General features: G+C 40.1%; 1 protein-coding gene across 3 annotated transcripts in view; it reads left to right on the forward strand.

Annotated features, from left to right (window-relative positions):
* Positions 1–440: 440 nt before the first annotated feature.
* The window catches only part of dcc (DCC netrin 1 receptor), a 348912-nt gene continuing 336586 nt past the window's right edge, over positions 441–12766 (forward strand). For 2 of the 3 annotated variants that reach the window (XM_054744659.2, XM_054744660.2), the window contains exon 1: positions 442–972. In XM_054744659.2, the coding sequence (XP_054600634.2) occupies positions 849–972 (124 nt within the window). In that variant the 5' untranslated portion in view covers positions 442–848. Of the gene's footprint in view, positions 973–12766 lie in introns of all 3 variants that reach the window. The other variant, XM_070552526.1, reaches the window with a different exon arrangement.

Here is a 12766-nt window from a genome sequence, read left to right on the forward strand (position 1 = left end):
AATCTTTAAATTGTGTTCGTTTATAAACCGAGAAGTTAATTCATGAGCTGAGCTGGTTGAAACGAGCCCGGAAGTCACCAGATTTATTATCCGCAGAATGTCCTTTACTATTTAAACTAATTACATTTATTTCTGGTTGTTTTTGTCACATCTGAGCAGAACCCAGACAGATGCAGCTCTCATAATGACCAGAGGTGGCAGCAGAGATCAGCTAATCTCCGTCCGGCCGCAGCGGCCCCTTTAGATCCGCTCCGCGTTTTACCTCCAGCCTCTTTAGATCAATGGCCTCTCTCTCTCTCTCTCTCTCTCTCTCTCTCTCTCTCTCTCTCTCTCTCTCTCTCTCTCTCTCTCTCTCTCTCTCTCTCTCTCTCTCTCTCTCTCTCTCGCTCTCCCCCCCCCCCAGCTGTGGAGACCTACACAGAGAGAGTGAGGGTTTTGCCTCCCCCCCTCCCTCCCCCCAGCCTGTACCGAGCCAGTCCGTGCGTCCTCCCCGGCAGACGGAGTGGACCTCCGGGAAGTTGGCGCGGACCTGCTCCGTACGCGAGTGGAAGTGATGGAGACTTCTTAGTTTCTGGGAAGTTCTGCTGTTACATTCCTGAAAGAATTCCGGGCTGCCTGTTTGGGAATCTTCTGTTTGACATCTGAGGATCAGTTTCTGGGGAGAGGAGAGGTTTCTCCTCACTCTCCTCTTCATCACCACCATCATTCCGTCCGGACCGGAACCCGTCTGGGTTTTATTTTCTCCCATGATTTCCCTGCAGGATTCTGAGGAGGATTTCAGATAAAATCCCAGATCTGCTGGACTGGATCCGTTTCTGTCGAACTCAGAGGGACCGGAGCGGAGCGGCATGGGTCTGGTTCCGGGTGGATATACCGGGGATGTTTGGACCGCGCTGGTTCCGAAGAGAAGTACCGGAGGAGTCTACCTGCTGTTGGTCTGCTGTCTGCTGGGAGCTCAGGTCTCCGTGCACGGTGAGTGTGTGTGTGTGTGTGTTGGCGCGCGCGTGGTTTTCACTGGTTCTGCTGCTGGCCGGATGGACCCGGGAGGGTTTAGTTCGGATTCTGCTAGTTTTTGCTGATGTTCTGGTTCAGGTGCTGCTTCACACAGGGAGTTCTGGTGGGTTCTGTTGGTGTGTCACGGATTTGGCCTACTGGTCCTCCAGGTTCTGGTAAAGGTCGGTACCAGCAGCAGGTCTGACTGAGCCTGACCAGGTCCTTCTGCGTCTGACCAGGTTCTGACCCAACAGCTGATAAAAGACTGACTGGTACCAGAAGGATCAGAGGTTCTAGTTTCCGTCCTGGTTCTGAGGCCCGCACCTGCAGCACACCTGGTCTGGATCAGCAGGTGTGTCTGGGCCGAAGCCTCCAGAACCAGTAAATGAGATTAAAGTTGAATTTAAATGTTTGGTTCTGACGGGTTGGCGGGGTTGGATCATTATGGGATGTTTTAGAGGCTAAAATCAACACCTGCTCTGAGCTAAACGAGTCCAAATAAAAACAAAGATGTTTGTTTGTTTGTTTGTTTGTTTGATGCAGATTATGTTATAGATCCCATGATGATGTCATAATGTTGTTTTCAGCTATTGAACAAACAGATCCCAGATCAGCTCCGTGTGTGTCAGGAGTCGGACATTTCAGTTAGGGTAATTTATGATCTGAGAACACACACACACACACACACACACACACACACACACACACACACACACACACACACACACACACACACACACACACACACACACACACACACACACACACACACACACACACACACACTGTGTGTTATCCGTCCTGATGCTCGCTGCCCTCTCAGCTCGGCTCATAAATCCGTCTGATCCGGGTAATTTAGAGCAGAACCGAAGCCGTTCCTGTTCCCGGTGAGGTGCAGTCCTCTAGTTCCAGCAGGCAGCTGTTCTGATTGGACCATGCTTCTCACCTGGGGTGGGCGGGGTTGGGAGGAGGGTTCTGATCTAATACCTGTTTGATGTGATGCGATTCAGTGAAAATGGAGTGAATCCAGCCAATAGAAACTTACTCCCTAACTCCCTTCAGGAATCTTCTCCACGATCCCATAACCGCTCGGGAATCATCAGAGAAGAACTTTCAGACCTGTTCTCATCGCCAACTTGTTGCTTCAGACGAATTGGGATCGTAATCCAGCCGAATCCAGCCTGATGGCTTAATCCGCTGATTTCGACTCAGACGTCCCAGAGGTGCACCGGTTCAGGTTTTAAGGACCGATACCGATTTCTGATTCTAGTCGAACTCGGACCGATACTGATGTGGCGTTCAGACACATTAAAACTAATGCGTTTTGCGAGCTGTGGTCCTCCTCAGCTCTGTCAGCAGGTACATGTCAGTCAAGTGGGTTGGCCACGCCCACAGGAGGAAACAACTCCCCCCACCTGGTGAGGAGGTCAAATACTCTCTTTGTGTTCTGTCGGATGAGAAGAACTAAAGCACGCTGTGATAGATCTGCTGCTGCGGCTAAGGCACGTTTGATGAACACATGATGTTTGCTCTTGTCTGTTATGGATCATTCCTGGTAACGATTGATCCTTAATCCCGACGGGAGGGTTAGGTTTAGGGGTTTGTCACTTTACCAGGAGTAATCCCACCCAGATTAGAGTCCTGACGAAGACAGCAGCTAAACTAGTTTCATAATAAAAGAAATTCAAAAATCAGAAAACAAACCACAAGGACATCATCATCATCATCATCATCATCATCACGTGGCCGGGATCCCGGCAGCAGCAGCACTCAGCACCACCGCGTGCATCTAGAGCTCAAACGACACTGTTAGACGCGGCTGTAATTTCTACAGTAATTTACCACATATCTTACAGTACTAAACTGTAAAACAATTTCTACAGTTAGTAACTGTAATTTGCATTGCACCATGGGAGTTTGAAGTCACGTGGTAATTAGTTTACAGTTTGCTACTGTAGTTTATGAAAATACAGTAAGGTACTATAAACTGAAAGTTATTTCAATATTTTTACTGTAATTTATCAATACGAAGCTGTAAAGTTATTTACGTCACCTGACAAGGAACGATTGCATCAGCCGAGTTACCAGATTTACAATTTAGTACTGTAAAATTACAGTTATTATAAAATTACAGTAAGTAGCTGTTATTAACGGTCATTTTTGCATTTAATAATTTAGTTTGTTAAATCCTTCAAGACGGAGAACCGCCATTTTGTCGTAAAGAGCAGTCATTGTAACCACAGTTCACCGGCACACGAGCAAGTGTGGGACATACACGGAAAAGACTACACCTGCAGCGCTTATAATTTCTCCAGCGAAAAGACCAAGTTCCACCAAGTACCGACTATCCAAGGTAAACTTTTCATTTAAGCATTTCAATGTGCTATCTTTTTAGTGGAGTTTTGCTGCGGGTCTCTGTGTTAGCTTTTATGATTTCAGAGCTTTATTTCAAAGAGAACGGGACTTTGAGGATTTTTCTCATCGCTTTTTTTCTTAGTTTTTTCTTCACACGATAGTAAAAGCTGACATTGTGTAAAACAATTTGGGGTCTTAACGTTTGACTCTGTGTAGCGTAGAAAACAATTCGAAAAAATAAAGAAATAACTCGGATGAGCTTGGGCACAACGCCACACTAACCGGAGTTTTTTTCCTTCACATAACTGAAGTCTTATCTATATTTTTAGTAATTGTTTGAGGACTTCAACTATGTTTAGGTGTAAAGTTTGTAGCCATGGCAGTGAAAGTTACAAAAGCTTTTTTGTTCATGCAAAAAGTCACAGAAATCTGGCTAACCACCGGTTTTCATGTGGCATAGAAACATGTTCTGCCATTTTTAGAACATTTTCTGCATTTAAGTCACACACACACAGGAATCATACATCTACAGTGTCACAAAAAATCCAGACTTATCAGCCAGGTGGCATTCGTGAATGTAGTGTTCAAGGATGTGATTTTGCAGCAGATAATATTTCCTTGCTGTGCATTCATTTAAGAGTACACATACGTAATGGCAAAAAAATCACTTGTCCATTTGAGGGTTGCTCAAAATATTTCAGAGTGAGGTCATCTTTTGCCACACACATCTCAAGAAAACACAGGCAACAATTTGTTCCAAAGCCAGAAGAACCAAAGAATGCAGATGTACAAACCTACGATGTTACCGGTGAACACACCCAGGTCCATCATGATGATATTTTGTCTCCTCTTGAAAGTCATGAAAACAACTCAGAGTCTAACCCTGACACATTTCTAAAGAACTTAGCACTATTTTACTTAAAACTACAAGCCAAACTTCTTTTACCAGCAACAACAGTACAGTGCATAGTTCAGGAATTTCAACAAATCCACTCCACCGGAATGAGCCAAGTAATTAAAAAAGTGGAGGAGAAGCTGGAACAGAATAACTTAAATGAAACTGAAATACTGAATATTGTTAAAGAACTTGAACAAGAGGATCTATTGACATTTTCAAACTATGATTATGGTTAGTGGAAGTGCACAAATATAGGCTATATATATCTAAATCTCACATACTTTACATAATTATAACATATAAAAACTACAATAAATTAATTATGCAGGCCAGGCGTCTTATTTTGCATTTAGCGAAACACTGTTGTTGCAAAGATTGGTATGTTCGATTTTGAAGTGTATATGTTTTGTCTCATAGGAACCACATACCTTGAGGCAACCAAGTGGATGGTGAGCATCGAGGGAAAGGTGGCCTACATTTTAGATGAGGACCTGGGTTTTGCGGATGCACTTTCTGTGTTGATGGCAAGCTTCTATGCTTTCAATGTGGAATACCAGGAGCCTGCATGTGCAACACTGGAGTTCATTCAACGGTAGGAATCTTTTTTTTAAAGGCACTGAGAAATCACAAAAACCAGTAATATATCATACATGCATATTGAGTGTGTGTGTGTGTGTGTGTGGGGGGGGGGGGGGGGGGGGTCTTCAGTCAGGTCTATGTCGCTCTTTCTAAGAATCAATTTTCAGAGAAAGGAGGTGAATTAATCTTGTTCATAAACTATCTTTGTTGTAGCTTGTTACATCATTATTTGGATCACAGTCATGGAGACAGCAAAAACTGTCAGGATGCTGCAGAACGCTGCTCACAGCACGTATAGCTGTTATTTCAAGGTTGCAACTTAATGTTTGTCAAATCAAGCAAAATCACCACTGACCATGCTGAAACAAACAGCATAAACCAGCATTGCTGGTTACCAGTATATGTTGCAAGGTATGCTTGTCATGGAATGATAGACCAGCATCCCATCCTGGACCAGCATGCTAGACTAGCATATAATACTGGTTCACCAGCTAAACCAGCACCAAAACATCATATGCTGGGAACATCTATGCTGGTCTGATTTTAGTTCTCAGATTTTTTACATCTTCTGAGTTCGCAGGGATGTAATATATTGTAATCCTTTAGCAAATTAACAGAAATAGTGGAATCATACCCCGATTTTGTTAAATCACTCTTCCAGACTGCATTTATCTTAACTAAAATTGCACTTAATATTTTTGTTGTTGTTTTTCTTTCTCATTTTTATGCAGATTCTTCTTGAGAATCAATCCTGAAGATGGGAGCAAATGCACGACACGGACTGGAGTTAGTCGCAAGACCGGACAGTTGGTCAAAAGAAAATCAGCCACCATGAACCCCAGAGTGCTGTCCTTCCTTTGCCACCTAACAGAGTTTGAGTGGAAGAACATGGAATAGGTGCGTATTTTTAGGGTATGCTGATATACATAAACAGTGTTTGGCAAGTGACTTCAAAACTGTAATGCATTATTTATTACTTGTTACCCTCATTTTAAAGTAATTCATTACATTACAATATCACTGATTTTAAAATGTAAGGCATTACACTACTTTTGCATTACTTTGAACCGTTTCAGTTCGGTCCACTAGCGTATCGTTTTGGTCAATTTTTTCTGCTAAAATATCGTGTTTTTATTTGCGTTATTTGCAGCGGAAAAAAGTTCCTCTGAGTTTCTGCACGGACGCTAAATTGAGTGATGCATCAGGGTTTCCGCTATGTGTATTTTGTCGTGGCGCGCCGCCATGCCGTCAGAAGGATAAAAAAAAATTAAAACAATGTACCATCAGAATACATTTTTTGGATATACATTAAAACAATGTAAATACGAGACATATACAGTCTATATTTGTGCATGTATACTAACTATAATCAGCTGTAAATCATTATCATCACTAATATAACAAATAAGGGCTGAAATATTTGGAATAAGTCTGTCTCATATATTAGTTTCCCCTTTAAGTTGAACAGTTTACACCAAATTCTAAGTTTTCAAGTTTCACCTGTACATTTAAATGTTCCTTATCCTTTTTAGGACCACTGGGGCAACAGACGAGGGGACAACATTCTGGCCAGGTTCTTCACCCATCAGAATCAGTAAAAAAAACAAGCACTATTTCATTCTGTTCTTGAGAACTACAGTTCTGCAGGTTTTGTATGTTTCCTGATGCAGCATATGCTCATAGATTGCACTATCCATTGCACTGTTATTACTTAGTTTATTAATTCATTTATTAATTTGTTATTGTAATATTTTTCAATGCAGATTTCTAACAGCAAATGTTGCACTGTTACATTGTTAACAAATGTTTTTGTATTGTGAAAAGCAATGTATTCTACTCTTTCAATTGCTGATCCATTGAAATTTTTTTCTGTTAAATCAGTGAGGAAAAACATTTTGTAACCAGCCCAATTGCTCCCCTGTTCTGGTAGTATTTTGTTTTCTTTAGCTTACCATAAACAATGTAAGTGAATGTTAATGGCTAGCATTTAGTGTAATAAATATTAACAGCAAATTAAAATAATAACACAAAGGAATAATAGGAGCCTGTTTAGACCTCGTGCTACATCACAACACAGCATCGCTGTAAGTCGATGTTAAAAGGCACAGTAACATATTGCAGTGACCATAAAGCTCCTAGTTTGCTGTCTTAAAGTTTACTCTTATAACATTTACAACATTTCACCCCGTGAATTATGAGAACAATGAGTTTTGGGCTGCAGTATCATTATCTTATGCCTTTCTGCGCTAGCTGACAGCACAACTATAAATAGACTCCTGTAATCCCTTTGTGTTCTTTATTATTGTCAGTTGAAGTCATTATGATTATTGAGGTCTCCAAGAAAAATTAGGATTATTATTGAGTAATATTCATGACTTTTGTCACAGTAAATGCTAGCTGTTAACATTCACTTACATTGTGTATGCTAAGCTAAAGCTAACACTGCCAGAAATGGATGACTGAGCTGGTTACAAAATATTTTTCCCTACTGATCTAACTCTGGGGAATACAACAAAAGACTACAGTTCATTTATGGGTGGAATATCCCTTCAAAGAAACTTTGTTCGTGTACTGAACAATTACTCGTGTTAGTTACTGTTTACAAACTATAAACTAATCAATACACTATATGTCTTATAATAGTAATACTTCAAAGTTAATGAGTAAAGGTTAGTTTGCCTGTTTCTGATGTTCTATAAGCTGTAAAATGTTTTATTTTTTCCAGTAATGATTTGAGGTGAATTTCTAATATTTTGAATGAGATTTTTTTTCTACATAAGATAACCTCTAATGTTTTTTATGTTTCAGGTGTTCGAAATAAAGAATCCTATGTTTTGTAAGAGAAGTTTGTTTTGATTTAATATAACTGTTTAAGTCAATTTAGGAAAACTTTAAGATCATTCATTAAACTTTTAAATTATTTTATTACAATTTTAATTATTATTAAACAGTCTACAAGTATGAACAAAAAAATGGTACAACACTACTGTAAGAAACACTTTTTTTACAGTAGTGGTCCTATACCTCATTTTAATATATACAGTACCATAACTGTTATTTTACAGTTCTATTACTGTTATTTTACAGTATGGTCTCAGTTACTGTAAAACTGAAATACAGTGCCAGTACTGGTACTGTATTTCAGTTTTACAGTAACTGAGACCATACTGTAGTAATAGAACTGTAAAATAACAGTGATAGAACTGTAAAACACAAATGCAGTACCACTACTGTAATTTCAATTTACAGTAACTTACTGGCAACACTGTTTCCAGTAAGTTACTGTAAATGGAAATTACAGTACCTTACTGGCAACAGTGTTGCCAGTAAGGTACTGTAAAAAACCCAATGAAATGTCTAACAGTGGATCCTGAATCCCAGCTGTGAGCTGTGCCGTTGTTGGTAAATAATCTCATTTGAAACTACAGCATTTTAATCCAGGATTAGGCTGAAATGAGCAGGAAAGGGAATTCTGCTGCTTCCGTCATGCGTTCACCCGGAGAAGGAAGTGTGGGAACCGTCAGCGCTCTCTAGCTCAGAGCTAATACCAGATAGGCTAACATTTAGCTTGTTTTTCTTCTAATGAGGTGTTGAGATTAGTTAATCTCCCGGGTTGCTGGTTAAATTCCCTTTGCTGTTTGAATCTGATTAGATTGTTATTCATTCATATTCCTGATATGTGGACATCTCTCCTCTGATTGGCTAACAGCAACACGACTCTACCACTGACTCTGTCTGCTGTGCAACGTTGCTGTTTTATCTAATAATAATAATAATAACAATAATAATAATAATGATAACAATAATAATAATAATAATAATAATAATAATAATAATAATAATAATAATAATAATGATAACAATAATAATAAGAATAATAATGATAATGATAATAATAATAATAATGATAATAATCATAATAATGATGATGATAATAATAATAATGATAATAATAATAATAATCATAATAATGATGATGATGATGATGATAATGATGATAATAATGATAATAATCATAATACTGATGATGATAATAGTAATAATCATCATAATAATGATGATAATAATAATAATAATAATAATAATATACAAAAATATAATAATAATAATAATAATAATAATAATAATAATAATATAATAATAATGATAATAATAATAATAATAATAATAATAATAATAATAATAATAATGATAGTTTTTATTTGGAGCGTCTTTCAAACAACCCAATAAAACCACTCAAAGACTAAACAAATAAAACATCAGGTAAACACCAGTGACAGCTACATGGAATAATCTATTTTGAACAGGAGTTTTGAGATTAGCCTGGGATCGGTGACGGCTAGTCGTGTTCCATAGGTGAGCAGGTAACGAGTTCCATAGGGAGGGGCCGACCGGCTAAACCGGCCTTCGTATCTCAGTGTGACGAGACGGGCTGGTGGATTAGTTACGTTGATGGAAGAAGAGGATCTCAGCATGCGAGTGGGTCTGGTGACTTGTAGGAGCTGGGAGAGACACGAGGGGCAAGACTAGGAATGGCCTCATATGTAAGGGCTAAAATGTGAAGCTGCTGAGTAATGGGGGTGATGCAATCAGAGTAGTGTTCTGGTGATCGTACGAGCAGCCGGATTTTAAACCAGCAGACGTTTATGCAGTACGTTTTGAGGCAGACCGAAGAGAAGTGAGTCGCAATAGTCCAGACAGGAGGTGGCCAAACTGTTGACTGATGGCAGCTGAGAGATCTGATGGAAATGAGTGCAAATAACATGAGCCTGGAGGAGTTCTGCTGTGTGGTGGAGTTGCTAAGGCTAACAGTTAGCTTCTGCTAGCTGAGATGTTCTCTGCTGTTTCCTGGACGCTGAACCAACAACAGCCTTCCCCGTCGTGAGTCCCGATGGGTGAGTCCATGAATGTTAGCGACGGTGTGACGTAGATCTGTCAGGATTTTCTATCCTAGAGTTTCACCATCTGTTTTCTATCAGAAGCTACTGCAGGAGATCGGTGTAGGAGACTATTTTCATGTTCAGCCTGCATGAAGCACTCAGGGTAACTGAGCATATTTAAAAACTAACAAAAATAATTTCAGACATTTAAAAAAACATATTAATGCTGGGTGCTTCATGCTTTCATCCTGCAGATTATAATCTGCTCTAGGGCTGCAACTAACGATTATTTTCATAATCGATTAATCTGTCGATTTTTTTTGATTAATCGATTAATCGGTTTGTTATTGTTTAGCTATTTAACCTATACAAGTGATGAATACATTTCAGTTAAGAAAAAGAAAAACATAAGAGAATTGTGCAGTTGACTGCAATCTATTTTATTGCACATGAACACAGTCAGCGGTGTAAAATGAGCTAAACAGTGCAAAATATCAGTCCAGAATAATTTTTTGGCATCAAAATATAAGAGGTAAATTCCATAAAAAAATAATGTAGAATCTGGAATAGAGTTTGTAAGTGGTATGCATTGCTGGGGGTGAGTGTCTTGTTCCCCATGTAGTTGTCCATCGTTGCTTGTTTTTTTCTGCATAAGAAACACAAATAAACTGAATTAAGTACACATATAAAATAAAGCAGCACACACACTACAACACTAAATCAATATTACATTATTTGAATTAATTAACAAAATACAGTGATCATTGAATTTGACAAAAATGTGTTGTGAGGCGTTTTACGGCGTTAGATAGTAAAACAGCCTTTTAATAGTTAAAAAAAGGTCTTTCTGAATTTCTCCTGTATTTAAAAATTGAAAGCGTACAACTATGCCGCGTTATATTCACCTGGACACAGCTCGTCTGTATATTTTTCACCGCGGAGTTGTCCTTTTTTGAATGAGGAACATAGTTATGGGTTTGTGCCGTTTTTCTCTTAAAAACAGACGTGCTAAATTTGGCAAGCGCATGATTCACAACACGGAGGAGATTCACGATTGCATCTAGTCAATCAGAAGTAGAACACCGTAAACTGACGCGGCAAAAAAAACATGTTTAACATCCACTATAACGAACTCAGCTAACACTAAGTCCCAAATGTGATCTGCGTTAGCTTGTTTATTTTCTGTTACTTACCGGACATTCCTCTGCTGCATCAGCCCCCACGTTTTCGTCTCAAATGTTCACTTAGGGACGTCGTGCTTCCGTCGTGCCATGGTTTTTGCATATTTTGCAGGTCACCGGTCTTTTCAAGGCATCTAGTGAAGTGCTCCCATACTCGTGAGGTTTTTGTCCGGGGTTTCTCTTGTTTTGTCGCTTCTATTTTTCTTCCGTATTTCTTGTTGATCCGCCATCTCTCACAGCAAGATGAGCGTCAGTAACGTGATACGTCATGAAAAACGAGGGCACTTATTGGCTCATTTCTTCTTCTACGGCTCCACTGGTAGATCAGTGGCTCATTACTGCCACACACTGGCGGCAAATTTAACAGATTGTAACCGATGTCAGATTGTGGTAAAAAATAGACTTTATGCGGTAAAATATGATTATTAAACAACTAATCGATGACTAAAAAAGTTGTTAACTATTTTAATAATCGATTATAATCGATTAAATCGATTAGTTGTTTCAGCTCTAATCTGCTCCCTACATATTTGTTTGTTACCAGAAGTTTCTGTACTCCATGTTTATGTAAAACTGTTGAATGAAACTCATGGAAGACATTTCCACAGCTGGAAACCCACCGTGGAGGTGTTAGTAACGCTGAGTCGTTTGTTTTCATCCCGATAAAAACAATCAAATCATCTGTAACCAGAATACCGATTCGTTAACCGGAATAAAACCAGCTGCAGAGGGTCCGGTCCTAAACAGAACCCATCAGATATGACAGGAGAGCCTTTATGAGGAGCTCCGGTCGAGCTGCTTGTGGGGATCATAAACGTCTGTGGGGCGTTCCAGGACCATCCATCATTCGCTGCCGAGGAGCGCCCAGCTCCACTAAAACCATTAAAACCATAAAGATGCTGTCTGTCGCCGGGTCGGGCGTACGACACCGCACCGGTTCTGCTCGCTGAAGCTCTGTTTGCTGAGATAACCGGGTTCCCTCTCTGCTCACAGCTTTTGTTCACCTGGAAGCAACAGGGTGGATTTTAGGAATTATAAGGAGACTTCCAGCGTTTCAGTTTGGAGTGTTGGGATGTAGATCAGGAAAGATGCATGTGCTGTGATTCTTCTTCAGTTTGGCTCCAGACTCCTGACCAGTTCCACGTTCAGTGGGAACGTCAGCCTGACCAGCACAAACATCTGCTCCACACTCTGCTGTTTTTGGGAATATATATGATTCCCAGAGGAGACTACAGATTATTTAGCAATCATGGATTCTCTCCCACTGGTGTGTTGGGTTGTTGATTCCACTTCCTGCTCATCATTCCTCCTGCTTCCATGTTTCTGATCTTCTGCTGTAAATGAAATGAATGGGACACTCCGAGTGGATCAATAGGTCCCGCACCGCTCCAGTCACCTCTTCTTTTCCCAGTGATACGGTTTCGATCCGCCGCCGCCGTGGCTGCTGATCAAACACATGCTGATGGAGATCATTTGTAATTTTTCTGCTGATATCAGAGTATTGATCATGAGCCCAAAGAGGGATGGAGATGAGCAGAACCGGACCGCTAATGGGATCAATCGGCTCTGCTCTGGTGACGGATTCTGATGATTCCCAAAATGGATCCAATCATCTGTGAATGTCAGGAAAACATCGTCAGACTGACACCGAAGTTGGCATCCTTCTACAGGGGAATTCCAGTGAATCCGGACAATCTGGGATGGACTGAACTAGGATTTTGTTCTATTGTGGTAGGAATGATAATCCAACGGGAAACACAATTCTTCTGGTGGTGAAAACTAGAAAGACAAATTAAAACAACTAGAATCAAGGATGCATGGATGGATGGATGCATGGATGGATGGATGGATGGATGGATGGATGCATGGATGGATGGATG

This window comes from Nothobranchius furzeri, chromosome 6, assembly GCF_043380555.1.
Source record: "Nothobranchius furzeri strain GRZ-AD chromosome 6, NfurGRZ-RIMD1, whole genome shotgun sequence".
Classification (NCBI taxonomy): domain Eukaryota; kingdom Metazoa; phylum Chordata; class Actinopteri; order Cyprinodontiformes; family Nothobranchiidae; genus Nothobranchius; species Nothobranchius furzeri.